This window comes from Pyrus communis, chromosome 9, assembly GCF_963583255.1.
Source record: "Pyrus communis chromosome 9, drPyrComm1.1, whole genome shotgun sequence".
Lineage (NCBI taxonomy): Eukaryota > Viridiplantae > Streptophyta > Magnoliopsida > Rosales > Rosaceae > Pyrus > Pyrus communis.
Window position 1 is genome coordinate 25,872,502 of NC_084811.1, and position 17,450 is coordinate 25,889,951.

The following is a 17,450-nucleotide window of genomic DNA, read 5'->3' on the forward strand; positions in this document are numbered from 1 at the left end:
TTCCATGCTTTGGCATAGAAGGTTAGGTCATATTTCAAAGCAAAGACTGCAGCGTTTGGTGCATGAAAATATTTTGCCAGCCTTGGATTTTAATGACTTGCATGAGTGTGTGGATTGTTACAAGGGCAAGTTAACTAAAACCAAGAAAAATGACGCAACAAGAAGTCAAAAATTGTTAGAAATATTTCATTCGGATGTTTGTGGACCTTTTCCAGTTAAAACAATATGTGGAAATATTTATTTTGTGACTTTTATTGATGATTTTTCAAGGTATGGAAGTGTCTATCTAATTTCAGAAAAATCACAAGTCCCAAATTGTTTTAAAATTTTTAAAACAGAAGTAGAGAACCAATTAAACACTACAATTAAGGTTTTGAGATCGGATAGGGGAGGAGAATACTTTGGCAGGTTCACTGAGGCTGGGCAACAAAAGGGACTGCTAGCTATGTAACTAGAAGAGTGTGGCATCCAAGCTCAATACACCACACTTGGGACGCCTAATCAAAACGGTGTGGCGGAGAGGAGGAATAGGACATTGATAGAGATGACAAGAAGCATGATGAGCAGGTCAGTTCTACCTCAGTTTCTTTGGGGAGAAGCATTAAAGATGGCAAACTATATAATGAATCGTGTTCCTAGCAAATCAATGAGTAAGACACCTTTTGAACTTTGGACTTCGAGGAAACCTAGCATCAATCACCTACATGTATGGAGTTGTAGGCAGAAGCAAGAATGCATAATCCGCAAGAAAAGAAACTTGATTCAAGGACAGTGAGTTGTCACTTTATTGGTTTTCCTGAGAAGTCTAAAGGATACAAATTTTATGCTTCACACTTGCAGACTAGGGTTTTCGAGACTAACAATGCAAAGTTCATTGAGGAAGAAGTGAATGGTGATGAAAATGCTAGCAATTTTGTTTTTCGGGATCTTGGGAATCCCACTGATGTGTTGAGCAATAATAATGAAAGGAGTCAAAGCCTTGGAGAAACTATAGTTTTTCAAACTAGTTTCTCGTAACTATCACATGAAAATAATGCTGCAGAAGGTCATCAAATAAATGAACCACAACAAGATGGAGCAATAGTTGAACATGATGCTGATGAGTTGCAAATTGCCTTGGAAGCATCAAGAAGAGCCTCACAAAGAATTCGCAGATCGGCGATTCCAGAAGATTATATCACTTACTTTTGTGAAGTTGAGCATGATGAAGGTATAATGGCTGATCCAGCAACTTACAGGCATGCAATTAAAAGTGAAAACATTTTATAATGGCAGCGAGCAATGGAAGAGGAGATAGGGTTCATGCATTCTAATCAGGTGTGGACTCTCGTAGAGAAGACAGAGACTATGACACCCATTGGATGCAAATGGGTGTACAAAACTAAGAGAGATTCGAAAGGGAAGGTTGAAAGGTTCAAAGCGAGATTGGTGGCTAAAGGCTTCACTCAAAGGGAAGGGGTAGACTATAACGAAACATTTTCTCCCGTGTCATCCAAGGATTCCCTGCGGATAATCTTAACACTCGTGGCACATTTTGACTTGGAACTTCACCAAATGGACGTCAAAACGGCGTTTCTAAATGGTGACTTGGAAGAGGAAATTTATATGAACCAACCTCTTGGTTTCATTGAAGAGGGCAAATAACACCTAGTTTGCAGATTGAGCAAGTCTATATATGGTCTAAAGCAAGCATCGAGGTAGTGGTTTATGAAATTTGATGAAAAGGTAACTCATATTGGCTTCAGTGAGAATAAGGTTGATGATTGCATTTATTTTAAAAGCATTGGTTCCAAGTTTATCTTCCTTATACTTTATGTTGACGATATACTTCTTGCAAGCAATGATTTGAACCTATTGCTTGAAACCAAGTCGTTGTTGTCAAACACCTTTGATATGAAAGACTTGGGGGAGGCCTCTTTTGTTCTCGGCATAGAGATTAAAAGAGACAGGTCAAGAAACTTGTTGGGGATTTCGCAAAGGTCATACATTGAGAAAATATTAAAACGTTTCAACATGGAAGAATGTTTAGGAGGAGAAGTCCCGATGACAAAGGTGATAAATTGAATAAGGAGCAATGTCCTAAGAATGAATTGGAAAGGAAAACCATGTTGAACAAACCCTATGCTTCATTGGTGGGGAGCTTGATGTATGCTCAGGTTTGTACTAGACCTGACTTAGCTTACTCAATTAGTGTACTTGGGAGGTATCAATCAAATCCTAGAGAACAACATTGGGTGGCAGCTAAGAAGGTAATGAGATATTTGCAAAGAACAAAATCACACATGCTTGTGTATAGAAAGAGTGAAAAGCTAGATGTGGTAGGGTAATCTAATTCGGATTTTGCAGGTTGCATAGATGATAGAAGGTCCACAAGTGGTTATTGTTGGATAATGGCCAAATGTTTCCTTGTTTTGTGGCTTAAATTGCTCCATGTTTTGTGGCTTTTTCAAAGCCATGTTTTGTGGTTTTTTCAAAGCCATGTTTTGTGGCTTTTTCGAAGCCATGTTTTGTGGGAGAAGGCTTGGATTAAGAAAAGCATAAAAAGAGAGCATTTGGCAAAACAAGGATACGGATGAAGAGAAGGAAAGCATCCAAAAGAGATGGTGTGAGCATTTGGCTCTACCATGGGCATGGGTGAGAGAAATCAAGAGAACTAGAGTGAAAGATCTCTTGTGAAAGAACTCTTGGGGTAGAGTGAGGCTCTTGGGAAAATTCTGTGAGTGGGTGTACAAGGGTTATGGGATTGGGTTATGTCGATTTAACTCATGTGTAACTTGTACTGTTTTTCTCATAGTGAAGAGCAATATCTCTCCGAGGACGTAGGCAGGTTTTTGCCGAACCTCGTAAATTTCTCGGTGTCTTTATTTCTTGTATTTTAAACTATTCAACTGTGTGTGATTTTGGTGAGGTTGTAATCTGAATCTCGGTTCCGCACTAACGAACGGGCCAAGGCACAACAGTTATTTGTTCTTCATGGCTGGATGAGCAATCTCGTGGAGAAGTGCAAAACAGAAGACACTTGCGACATCGACCATGCAAGCTGAATACATTGCTGTTTTTGAAGCCAAACAGAAAGCACTGTGGATCAAGGATTTGGTTAGTCTAATGGGAATCGTGGACAGTATTTCAAGACCAATTGTTATATATTGCGATAACAAAGCTGTTGTATTCATCTCTAAAAACAACAGGCAGTCATCTGCAAATAGACTGATGGACATCAAATATCGATCTGTTAGAGAGGATGTCAAAAGTGGTTTGGTGGTAATTGAGCATATTGACACGGGTTCGATGATAGCAGATCCCCTCACAAAACCATTACTAGTTGCAGTGTTCAAGCAGCACGTTGCAAAAATGGGGGTACTGGAGTCTTTTGATTCTGTGACTATGTGGGAGTAAAACTTAGTCTTGTCTTATTTGCTTTGTAGTTGTTTATTGCAATAGATGAATTCTAAATTCATTTCATGTACTGCTTTTGAGTTGAGCTAGTAATCATTAATGAGACTTGGCTGAAAAGCTATAATCATATATGTGATATTTCTGTAATGAAGCTCGATTGTTTTAAAAGCTTTTCAGGTGGCTATTTGATTCTACTTTTCAGCATGTAGAAAGTTGAAGTTGGATTATTGCTAACTAAGGCAACGTTAAGGTAATGGAAAAAATAGTGGGAGCGTACAGTAAAGCTCTCTTATAGCTAACATGTTTAAGCATCATACGTGAATAATTGAATGTTATAGTGATTTCAGAGTGGCTGCATCATTTTGCGCGAACTTTTCTGAAGTTCTATGACTTGAGTCATTCATGGTGGATGTGTGAGGATGTGTTTATTTATTTATTAACTCATGTGATCACTAAGGAACTGTTGTCAGTAGAAACATTGCTCAAAACAAAGACGATAAGTTTAGGTCCAAGTGGGAGAATGTTGGAACCTTATTGGACTCTAAACTTATCTCATTCGGGTTTTTGAGTTTAGTGGAAATTGAGAACAGTTAGAGTTAATAGGTGAATAAATTACTTTCCTTTAAAGTAGGACATTAAGGGTTAAACATGTTGGTGAGTGGATATCTCACGTTGGAATGTAAATGGACGTGCAGTTTTGCCAAGCAGTTTCTGTGATAGGTGGAAACGGTTGTGGTTACACGTCTATAAAAGGATAAGTCCCTGCTCAAGAGGAACAAGTTCGTCTATCAGAAAATCTAGCCCTATTCTAGAAAGAACATCAGGTCCTCCTTGAGTAGAAGATTTCCTTTTCTTTCCCTACGATCAATGGCTTCACAAGGTCAGAACTCAAATCACAGTATTACATGCATGTTCGTAATCTATGTTTGCGGCTATATTAAATTCCAACATTTCCTTCTCTGTGAACTAGGGACACCTTGAACTCTTTTAAATCCAACTTCACGTGGCAGAGAAGTAAATATCTTTTGGCTATTTAGAGATCGGCAAATTTTCTTTCTTTCCTTTTGTCTTGTAGCCTCTGTCAGTTTTGTTTCAGTACCTTTGGTCAAAATTTTGACACAATGTTTGATCAAAATGATAGCCACATGAACGACGTCTCCCTCCTTCTTTGTCTTTGTCAAATTTGCATTGAGGACTTTTTGTCTTTATCAAAAATTTTGGCTTCTTTTCCTTTGTTCATTTGTCAACATATGCTCTTCTCCCTCCTCTTCTTGCGTGACCTTTCAGGTATAGAACACCAGCAACATGCCATCCTCTTGGATTATGTTGTTCTATTTTTGCCAACAAGCTTCTGCACCGTTGGTGAAGGACATGTCACTGTCAATATTTGGGGTTGAACAAAACTTGCTCTTTCTTTATTGAATCCATTGCTTGCCGTGACACTGATGATTCCTTTCTTTCTTGGCGTGGACGGCGAATACGGATCTCCTGAATTTGATTGGAACTTCACGGGGTGATTTAGACCACCCCGAAGAAATTCATGGGATTTTTGCTTTTATTTCTGCTGCTGTCGGCAGGGAGTCAGGTTGTTCAAAGTCTCCACCTTCATCTGTTTGGTGAAGGGGAATGCCGAGCAAAGAGACAATTGCCTGGTGGTCTTGGCTGCAATTTTTTTTTGTGTTGCTCTCCTTTTGTCATTCTCTGTCTCTCTTATATATATATATATATATATATATATATATATTTCCTCATTTTTGTCTGCAACAGAACATCCAACAAGAGAAAAATAATTTTAACAGGACTTTGTTTCATACCTGGTGATGAATGTTTTTCTTTTGGATCTTGATTCGAAAGCACTAATGGTTTGAACTCCTTGTTCACTTTTCTGCCAGCACTTCGTTGCTTTTGGTATTTTCTCTCAAAGTTTATCAATTTTTCTGCAGAGTATCCCATCTTCTTTCTCTCTCCCTCTATTTCTGCAGCTGATGCCTATTTATAGGCATCCTAGGAAGGCTCTAGAGTTTGTTACGTGGGGGGAGATGGAGGCCATGACCTTCTGCCACTTTCTCTTAATCCCCCTTACTGACTCCACGTTTCTTTTTGTTGCAGAAAATTAGGGAGAACCTGTTTCTTGCACGTTTCTTCCCCCTTTTTAGGAAGAAATGCATACTTTATTTATTCATTTATTTATCCATGGATGTTGATTTGTAAGTAAAGCTCATCCGCATCTTTTTGGTTGGATTACATTTTTGCTTTGCCTTGTAGTTTGATCCAATTTGTATGAACTCTATTTTTTTATTTTTTATTTTTTATATTTTTATTGTTCAACAGCAAGTAAGAAAAAGACAAAAAATTAAACAGTAAAACAGGGGTATTTCCATCATTTCAATTTAAACTAATATAATTTTATGATTAATACGCATTTGGTCGTCAAGGATCCTCAAATTGAGAATCTTAAGAGAATAGGATTGTCAAGTTGATTTGTTAGATTTCAAATTCGTCTTTAACAAGAATCAAATTTAAAATTTTTTACTTACAAATGAAAAAGAATAATACTAAATCAGAAGATTAAGCGTAATATCGCAAAAGTTAGAGCAGTCAACCAATGAATTGGTGGTTGGATTAAGCAAATTTTGACGTTTATAGTTGCATTTAATTATATTATCAATTCTCCCTGGTCATTGTCTTGCTGTCAATCAAACCAAATTATCTTCCCTTGAATAATCCCCATCCCAGAAGAAATAAAGCAACTTCAAATTTCACCACCACAATTCATCACCACAGCCATCATCACCTCCAAGCCAACTACTCAGATGGGCCCCAATCCACCGCAACAACAGCAACAACCCAACAACAACAGCCATCCAATCAGCATCTGGGAAGCGAACCAGGATCGGTTGGGCACCATGTACCAGATGATCTCAGAACCCCCAAGACTCCTATGCAATGCAGCAGGAAAACCCTCTTGCTGCATCTTCAGAGTCCCACAGAGCCTTGTCGAGATAAACGGTAAGTCCTACAACCCCCACATCGTCTCAATCGGTCCTTACCACAGAGGAGAGCCACGTCTCAAGATGATCGAAGAGCATAAGTGGAAATATTTGGGTTCTTTGCTTGCAAGGACAGAGCCCAAACGGTTGACTTTAGAGGATTACTTGAAGGCCTTGGAGCCATTGGAACAAAAAGCTAGAGAGTGTTACTCAGAAAGCATAAATCTTAGGACGGATGAATTTTTGGAAATGTTGGTTCTTGATAGTTGCTTTATAATCGAATTGTTTCGAAAATTCGGGCTTTTGGTTCGGTTCGAGCTTGACGATCCTCTTGTCAACATGGTTTGGATAATCCCATTTTTGGCTAGGGATTTTCTTAGGCTTGAAAATCAAATACCCTACTTTGTTCTTCTGACCTTGTTTGAGCTCACAACCATGGAAGAACATAGAGAAAATGGGAAGTCATTGTCGTTGCTTGCGTTGGAATTCTTCAACAACCATATGCAGAGGCCTGATCATGTCATTCAAAAGCACCACAATCTTACAGGCATGCTCTCTCAAACTTCAATGATATTCTAAAACTAATTTCTCTGTTTTGTTTTGTTCCTTTGAAGGTGACCGAACACTTAACCTATCTTAATAGGGGCCGAGGGAACATAGGCCCGGGGTTGCACATGCCCCCTCTTAAATGCCCCTCCTCTCTTCTTTGTCCTCTTAGGATCATCTCTTATGTCTAAAACCTTCTTGCATGTATTCTGTTAACAGGAATAAGTATTAGATTAGTGATTAATACACAGGTAAAGGGAAAATAAAAAAAAAAAAAAATCAGGGATTTATGCATCAAGTTGAAAAATTAGCTTGGTTAGTCAAAAAAAAAAAAAAAAAAGAATTTTTTTCAAGTGCCTCTCTTTGTTCGATTTTGGGTTGCGCCCATGACCCAAACCCTACTCTATTTTCTTGCCTCCATAGCGGTGAGTTCAATAATTTTATTTAACGTATGATTCTCATGAATTTGGGTGTAATGAAGGCGGAAAAATCGACTAGAGTTTGGGTCAGGGGGTGACATGGGTATGAACCTCAAGCAATAGGTGTTGGGGATGAGCCCACCCAATAGGTGTTGGGGGATTCAATCACGCAGAGCAATTTGTAAGGATAGAGTTGCTCTTAAAGTAAACCCAATAACTTTTTCATGTTTTGAAAAGAACACTAATATAATATACAATATTTTTCTCATATTTTTACACAGATTTTCTTCGGTACATGAATTTTTTGCCCCTCTATACGTTAACATCGATGTTTAATACCTTGTTTGCAGGTATGCATTTGCTTGACTTGTTACGCTCAAGTGTTATACCCCCAGGCCATGAAGAGCCACGTAGCAGCAACACCATCCCAACACATACCATCCACTGTGTCTCGAAGCTTCGCCGTGCCGGAATCAAGCTCAATCCGGGCGAGGACGAAAGCTTCTTGGTGATCAAATTCAAGCGCGGTGTCGTCGAAATGCCGCCTATAACAATCGATGATTTCATGAGCTCGTTCTTACTGAATTGTGTGGCCTATGAGCAATGCCACAAGTCAAGTTCTAAGCACATCACCACCTACGCCACATTGCTCGATTGCCTTGTGAACACATACAAGGATGTTGAGTATTTGTGTGACCGTAACATCATCGAGAATTGCTTTGGGAACGATGGGGAAGTTGCTCGATTTATTAATAATTTGGGGAAGGATGTGGCTTTTGATATGGATAGATGTTACTTGGCTAAGTTGTTCAATGATGTGCATCACTATTATGGGAATAGTTGGCATGTTCAATGGGCTAGCTTCAAGTACACTTATTTTGATACTCCATGGTCCTTCATATCTGCTTTTGCTGCTCTGATTTTGTTGATACTCACCTTGATGCAGACCTTCTACACTGTTTTGAGTTATTACCATCTTTGAAAACTTATAGATATGGTTTTTGCAATATATATTTATTCATTTTTATAGTGTTGATGCTTACCAGTTAGGATTATAATATGACATTAAGGTCTTTTGATATGTTTCAATTCTACAGTTAGTGTCTTATATATATAGGGGTAGAATCAAGGGACACATTTTTTTACAAATATTTTTACATTTCTTTTGAGCCTTTAGATTAAAGCTATTTTAATGGTTAAGATTGTATTGGTTTATTTACTAATTGAATTTGTAATATGAAAGAAAATTAAATTCATTAATTGTGAAAAATTATTATTAGTGTTTCTCTCTTCTCCGTATATCTTAAAAGATTTAACACCATTAAATCTTATACATTCAACACCAAAGTATATAGAATTTACTTCAACCAACTGGTTTGCAAGTGGCGGCTTCCTTCGAAAAAAACAAAGTATGAGCATTGTTGATCTAAATACAAGTGAAGGTCATTAGTTTGATTTGGAGCATTTTGGTGTTGTTCGGGTTCATGGTGGTGGTGCTTGTAATTCCTCCATTTCATCCCAATTCCAAAACGTATTTTAAAATATATATATATTTTTTTGGTGTTTGTAATCCAAAATTTGATCTTTTATTTATCCTCAAATGTCTAAAGATTAGAAAAGAAAATAAGATATGTGACTACAAGAACTTCATGAATCATACAAGTTGAATCCCATGTCATTTGGACTCTCTTCCTATTTCTTCCTTCTTCTCCACACCATCAAAAGGATTGGGTAGGAATAAACCGTTTTTATTTTCGAATTTGAAGAGATGAGAAGAGAGAGAAATCAAAATATTATCATAATAATTTTCATTATTGCAGAGGTATAAATGTATAATTTCCCTTCTTATTTCCAAATAGTTAATAGACCAATGCAATTCTAACCGTTAAAATGGGTTTGATCTAAGGGTTTAAATATATATATATATATATATATGTGAGTGTGTGTGTGTGTATTAAAATCTTACCTATAAGCATCTGCACATAATTGAGGTTGTAAATATTATCGATTGAGGTTACTTATTGTTGTTGGTCACGACAATCCTAAATTTTTAGAGTGGAACTATTATGACACTCTACTCCCTACCCTAAGTATGCATATTTTATGCAGTGAAATGGTAATGGGATCTACATGCAAATAAACCAAATATTGGAAAGAGAAACCTCTCGCAATTAGTAACATTAATACAATCGAAAATTAGAGCATTTCTGAAAGCGGCATGGATGCCTCTTCAGCAAAGCAAATATGACCTTGATGCAGGTTTGGGAGAAAATAGGGGGCAAAGAAAAAGGGAAAGGCAAAAAAAAATGAGAAGGAAGAAATTAATAGAAAGATTGATAGGAATAAAATGGTCAAATATTAGCCCATATATAGAAGGGTGGCGCTATATCTTCCGTTGTCCACACACACTTTTTAATTTTCGACCGTTGGATCGAATAAATTAAAAATAATTAAATGACACAAATTAACGAGAAGTATGTAGAAAGTAAAAAAAAAATTTGTGGATAACATCACCCTATATGGAAATGTCAAACTCAACTATATTGGCCGTCACCTTAATTTGCACTTAAAATATATGTCTAGTCGTCAAGCAGGTTAGGCCATCTAATTTTTTTGAGTTGTTTAAAGAATTGCACGATTAGAAAAGTAGTGGGCAAGAAATGGTGATTTCTTATTTGTTTTTTTAAGTCTGCTATTTTTATCTTAGATTACTTGAGCTTATATCCATAACGCGTAGGGATGACAACGGAGTGAACGGTAGTCTGGAATGCCCATTACCATCTACCCTCCGCCAGTTCTTTCTTCAACAAAATAGTAAAAGAATCGTAATGTAATACTGCAAATATATTTCATTCATATAATACAAATTCCTTGCCAACTTTTTTTTATTTTTTATTGCCATGACTAAATAATTTAAGCACCGAGTTAGTAACTCGGTATGCTTAACGACGGTCCGAGTTAACTCACTGGGGAGCTTACAGAATTGTCGGCAACATGATCAATTTGTATAGACTTGGGGTGGGAAATTTAGGCAGATTGGAGGGCCATATGTGTCAATTTGTATGATCAACATATGTGTATACTTTTTGTATGTTTCTGCTGCATTGTAATCTCTTTGGTGTAACATGTCCAGTAATAATATTTGATTGCAAAGACAAATTTGCCCTTGTTTTCTTGTGTTGGATCCCATCATGGAGTCCCGACGTATTTAAAATTACACACTTTGTGCAATCACATTCTCTAAAATTTAACAAGAAAAGTCAATCAGCAATGCAATTATGGATCTGGGATTTAATCTAAACTATTATTATATTGCTTACTTACATGTGATTAGTGTTTTGATTAGGGTTTTGATGTGTTAATAGGAGGAGGGGTTGCAGAAATTCCAAGCAGAAGTGGAGGAGGAGGAAGAGAAGGAACAATGTAGTCCGGTTTCTGTATTGGACCCTCCGTTCCAAGACGATGATGAGGGACATGACGATGAAGACGGTTTTGATTTGGAGTGCAGCTATGCCAATGTGCTGAGTATCTAATAATTGCCATGCTGTACTAAACTTTTTTTTAATCTTTATACCCTTGTTTGCTGGTTGTGTGGTCCTTTTCAATGAGCTTGTTACTGTTTGTTACGTAGGACATGAAAGTTCAAAGCAAAGATTGTTTTTGTCATGACACCATGCTTATCTTTGTGGGATCCATAGCCAGATTGCTTCTCCATGTTTTTATCAGTGTTTCGGTTCAGAAGTGTCGGTCAAAACGCTTGTTGTCTTTGTATCGATGTTACATACGTAATTTTGCAGTGACCATAACTGCATATGTGACCCACAGTTCTGTTTTCTGATGTCAATGTGCATGTGTTGGTTCATCAACCCTAGTTGTTCATTTCAAATTTGTGATTGTGTTTTGAGAGTTTTTAGTGGTTTTCAGTTTTGATCATACCTTTTTATTCATTTATAGGCTCATTGATTGCCCTGCTTCAAAATGTGGCAATTACTCACCTATTTTCTGCATTTCTTCTTCCTGTTTTGTTATGGAACCTGTTGAAGGCACGAGAGTTGTTTCCCCCGTTCTCTGTTTTTCCTCGGTGTTTTTACAGTTAAATAAAGATCCGTATATAGGACACGAGAGTAGGAGAGGATCAGTTCAAATTTTCAAAATTAGAACTTCACATTAATAAATTTTGGAGGCATGTATATGTTTGTGTATGTGCCTTTATTTTGTTTTCTCATCTGAGTAACAAATGTTGGTTCCTAAATGTGATATCAAAGTAACAGGTTATTTTTGAGTGTATGGACAACTCTTGTAGCAATTTTGAATTTTTGAACAAGTTACTAATTTTGGTCTTTCCTGCATTGAATTTACAGGAACAAAGCACCACCTTCTGCTGAAGCGTCGTAGATTTGAGCAATTGGCGGGGTTAGATCCAATTGAACTCGAAAAAAGAATGCTAGAAGAAGAAGATGGTGATGATGATGAATGTGAGAATGACGAGTCAGAAACATCGGATAGCAGCAGGGAAGAAACTCTTGAAGGGCTTCTCAGAGAAGTACTTTCCAAATTAAACTTCCCTTGTAACAAAAGTATCCCCGAAGAAATGCAGATATTGTTCATGGATCTCATTGTCAAGGAACAGAGAGAAGTGGATGATGCTTTTGACAGCAGAGAAGACGTGGTGGGAAGGGCCTGAAAGAGATTTGAATGTTGGAAAGAGGTGGAGTCGAACACCATTGACATGATGGTGGAACAAGATTTCCGAAAGGAGCTCGACGGGTGGAAGAAAAGTCAAGATCAAATGGGAGAAACTGCAATGGAGATTGAGCTTGCAATCTTTGGCCTACTGGCGCAGGAATGGCAATGGAACTAGGTTGATTAACTCCAAAATTAATCGACCGGGAAAGGTTCGATGTTAAGGGGACCATTCCAAAGAGTTTTGGCATAACTTCTAATATATATTTTTTTTTTTCTAAATCAAAATATGATCACTTGGAGTATAGTCTGACATGCACTGTGAAGCAGGAAATAGGCTTGAAATAGTAACATGCCTGAGGGTTACCTGCACTCCTCACATTTGTTATGGCTTTTGAAATGAGCAAATCGGTTGAGATTCAATGCGCATAAACAATGAGAGTAGTGCAGAAGAAGAAAAGATGCGTGAAAATCATTATCTTTTTTGCGCAGAAACAACGATAGGGCTGAGGGTTTGCTATCCCCAATTCTATGGGTTTGTTATCCCACATTCTATATCTCTTTTGTGTCTCTTTTCTAATTGTCACTTTGCATCGTTTTAGTTCTCCTCCTTGTGCTCATGTCGTTTTGGATTTCAACTGAAGCAAGCTATTATATATCCTTATTGCAGAGATCACGATCTAGTGCAAGATCTAAAGTGCGAGATCTAAAGAGAGAATAGGGTAGGAGTTACTGATAGAGAATGAAAAGGAAGCATAGCCGAAAGAAAAGTAACAGTGGCAATAGGGTGGTGTGGTTGCCGGAATTTTACTTCACTGTTGATTTTTGTAAATCTTTTATTTATAGTGTTTTAATTAATTTTGTGAAAAAATTAATTGTGTTAGTTGTGAAGTGAAGTTGAATAACACGTATCAAAAAACTATAAAAGATATACAAAAGAGACATGAAATTGGGAACAACAAACCCTCGGTCCAATGAAACTAATGTCTAAAAGGAAACGATGCATGGAAATCATTATCATTTTGTTAAAGGAGCATAAAACTTTAGTACATCAAAGTATGACAACTAGAAAACTCAAAAAGTGTCAAGTATCCAATAAAGTGAAACCTTCACATTACCAACTCAATATTCTTTGGCAAGGAAGCCAAGGAATTGAGTTGAAGAATGTCTTAACAAACGAATAAAGTTAAGGACTTGAGTCAATTAAACAAAAATTGATAAGCCTTGTTTTTCTTCTCTCTGTCTCTTTGCAGGAACTGACATTATTGAAACCTTACATAATTAGTTCAATGTGACTAATTAGTATTTAATTTGGTAGTGATAGGACTATCTACTTTGACTATATTATTGACCAAGATCATTAGCTACAAAATAATCTTATCATTAAACAGATATTGTTCGACTCCATATATGTAAGAAGTCATTGCTCCCACGTAGTCAATGACAATTTGATATATATATATATATACCAAAATATCTCATCTAAACCACAAAATAAAAAGTTTTTGAACACATGTCAATATAATTAGTATGCAAGAAGAAATGACTCCTTACATATAAAGAGCCAAACCTTTTCTATGAAAACATCGAGGGAGTGGAAGTAGAAAAACTTATCTACATCCGTTTAATCAGTTATTAACTAGATGCCAGCTATATAGCAACCTCCTTTGCATGAGCATTCATACTTGAAATGATTAGGATAGATGTGTTTATGCTTCTAAGTTCGAATTTCTTCTCGAAAAGATACGAGTTTAGAGTAGAGTATCGTTATTATAATTCCTCTCTTCACAAGTCTCTTCTCATATGCCCATTGGCTTGTAACCACTAGTTTAGCGTCCCTTGGATTGGACTCAGAGTTGGGCTGCAGAATTTTCAATCTTACACCTAATATGTTTTGAGTAATTCTGGGTCCTGAAGTATGGTCCTTGGTGTTAGCCTGGTTCGGTTTGTTGTTAGCATTTCTACCCAAAGCTCTTGCTTACGTCACTTATAATATGGGTAGCCAAAATAACAGACCAAACCGGCCGGTTCAGACCAGTTTTCTTCTTTATTTTACATATAAAATTCTTAGTTTATAATATATCAAAACTTGATCCAAATTAGAACAGATATGTAAAAGCCAGTTCAATTTTGACATTGTTTTTTAGGGCTCGAATTGAACCGGTTGCACCTCTCTTAGTTTCTCATCGTTTTGTGCCGCTTTAAAGTGCTACCACGCACATCCGTCCCAATACAAACGGAGACTTAAGACGAAAATGCAATGAAACTTTCTTAATTTTGTACCTTAATATATTTTTCAAATAAATTAGGGAAATTGAAAAACATTCTAATAAAATTAGGAAAATAAGTAACACCTTTGTTGAAAACGTGATGAAGGCGGATAAAAACTTATTAGAAGCTTGAAAGAAGCAGTTTACAGCTTTGTGTGTGTATGTATATGTATATGTATAAATATATATACACACACACACACACATATATATATTCCCTGAAGCAGACCACTACAGTTAAAACTGAGCAAGTAAAAGAAGAGCAGAAGTTCAGATGGGCAGATTGTAAAGATAGTCAAGATCTGTACGAGTAAACTAACCAGAAGTTAAAATTAATTTTTGGAGACCACTATTCATCTAGAATAGAAATTCAAACACTAATCCGACAAAATACTATTCATCTACAATGCCGTCGTTGTGCCATGATCATTCTGCATGCAAGCTCAACAGTAAACCATGTATCTACAGTATTGTCGTACCAATAATTACTCCACGTGCAAGATCAATAGTCAAAATATTAATCATTTAGACAAACCACTATTTACGCATGAACCAACAGTCATCCAGCCAGTGGTCCCACAGACACTCCGTGCTCCTACAATCAATTAGGCAATCATTCATGTCTTATTATCCAATTTATAAAAGAAAGGCTCCGAAGCCTAAGCTAGCAAGTTAATTCAAATTTTATTTTCTAAATTTCAGAACTTCTCTGAGTTTCTCTTGTATCCGAAGAAAATTTGTAAACAATTTTAATTTCCACAACTCATTTAGAGAGGTTTTTGCGTACATTAACTTCTCATTTCAGTCATCTATTCCCCAGTCATTTGTAAGTTTTCAAATTTATAAATTAATTTCAGAACTCTATTTTCAGTAATTATTTTGCATCGTTATTTTTAGTTCATTATTTTCATTATACAATGTATGATTCAATACTCCTAATGAATCTAAGCATTCTAGAAATGAAGTTTTTGTTTCCTATCTCATTTACAAAGTAATTAAAGATCTAGATTTTCAGATTTTCATACTTTGCTATCAGTAATCTATCAAGTAAGCTTTCGATACACCCTTATATATACATATACCAGTGCTCTTCCGTTGAGGGATTCCTTGTGGTGCTCATTGCGTAGCTTTCTTCAATGAATCACAAGAAATCGTGGATGTGACTCGGCACATTCACTAGCCCTGACATGGCTGCCACTTGCAGCTTTGGTTCTCAAGGGTTAGTCTGCTTCATTGTACTTTCCCAACGAGGCAAGTGCCTTGCCGCACCCTTCGAGTCGAATGCTTGTACTGGAAAGGACATACAATGTGCTGCCTTAGAGGCAGCTGAGGTATTTCTGGAGGTTAAAGTTAAAGCCTCTTCATCATCTTCTTTGAAGTTGGAGAAGGTAGAAAAAGAAGAGTTGAGAAAAGTTTTGTATTTGGATGAGGTGGAGTTGTCCAACATGCATGCAAAAGGGTTTTAATTGGAATTATAATGATGATGATTTGGGGAATAATACTGATGACAGTTCCCTGTGGGAGAAATGTTAAGAAACTCTCTCAAAGTGAAATTCTATATGGATTATCAGCCACTTCATAGTTTAGCGTTAATTATTGTGCTAACATTATAAAACATTGTGCCAAAAACAAGAAATGGTAGAGAGTTCATAAAGAATATCATTTTTTAGAGAGTCCCCTTAGCAATTCTTAATTTGAATTTGATCATCTTTTAGTTGCTTGTTCAATTCTATGCAAGTGAGACGTATAGAGTTACATTAAGATATAATTAATCATCCTTTTCGAGGGGTTGTGACCCTTGATTTTATAGTACCATTTTGAATCTCTATCAACTGCTAATAGCTTAATATTTAGGTTTTCTTCTTTTGGTCAAAATCTTTATATATATACATATATATTTAGGTTGGACGCTTCAATTAATGTGATATTAGAATCATCATGTATCACCCTTCCTGTGTTTGTTTGTTTTTGTTTTTGTTTTTTTTTTTTTTTTTTTTTGTTAATCGTCTGGAAAATTCAAATCTAAAACATTTTTATTATTGCGAAAAAAAAAGTAACATTAAACTATCAAATCCAAGTATAAAAGTTTGAATCGACCTAAAATAAGGCACAACCACTTGAAAGAGGTATTCTGTGTTTGAGGAAGTATTAATTTATTAACTAATGAAGTACTATCACCTAGTTATTATCGAATAAAATGAGCTAACTTACTTATGCATAACCTAAATATATCAGTTGCTTATGAATGGTGGTGTTGTGGATTAATTATACTATAAGGTACTTTTTTAACCGAATGAGCATCACAAGATGTCTCTTGACGGAAGGGGACAGATATACAGCCGTAAACTGCTTCCTGCAAGTTTTAAAAATGCTTTTACTATGATTTTCTGCATGCATAATGCAGGAGCAAACAAGTTTTCCTCGTTTCTATGGTACGGGCCAACTCTAACATGAAATTGATTCCAAGTTTCAAATTCAATTTGAATTTCTTAATAATGCTCTTTAAACTTCTAAAATAAAAATATCATAATGGACTTTGATGTTGCAAGAGGATTTTATTTTTTATTTTTTATTTTTTATAACAAATGATATCATCTACACTAAGGAACATGAGTTTTCTAATAATTCATGGGCTTTAAGTTGGCTTTGGTTTATTATGTTGTCAAATATTTTCACTATTTTGATTTAAATTAATATAATTTTGTGGCTAATACGCATTTGGTCTTCAGGGATCCTCAAAGTGAGAATCTTAAGAGAGCATGACAATCAAAGTTTATTTGTTGGATTTCAAATTCGTCTTTGGCTATAATCGAATCTAAGATTTTTTACTTACAAATGAAGAAGAATATTACTAGATCATAGTATTAAGTGGTGATGTTGCAAAAGCTAGAGCAATCAACCAATAAATTGGTAGTTGGATTAAGCAAGTTTTGACCTTTATAGTGGCATTTAATTGTAAGAAAAACTAACGAAAAATCTAAAAAAACTTTAGTTTTAATGAAAAATGACAAATAAAGGTTAGTGAATAATACCAAAGAAAAGTAAAAATATGATTTTTTGTTAAAAGTCAACAGTACCATAAGTGTTTCGTTAAGACTTATCAATTCTCCCTAGTCATTGTCTTGTTGTACAATCAAACCCAATTG

The 17,450-nt window shown here is 36.1% G+C and overlaps 1 protein-coding gene across 1 annotated transcript; it reads left to right on the top strand.

Annotated features, from left to right (window-relative positions):
- Positions 1–6,105: 6,105 nt before the first annotated feature.
- LOC137744624 (UPF0481 protein At3g47200-like) lies at positions 6,106–8,510 on the top strand. Its single transcript, XM_068484399.1, has 2 exons — positions 6,106–6,933; positions 7,702–8,510. Exons 1-2 carry the CDS (start codon positions 6,210–6,212, stop codon positions 8,331–8,333), a joined length of 1,356 nt encoding a protein of 451 aa, XP_068340500.1. The 5' UTR covers positions 6,106–6,209; the 3' UTR covers positions 8,334–8,510.
- The last annotated feature ends 8,940 nt before the right edge of the window (positions 8,511–17,450 follow it).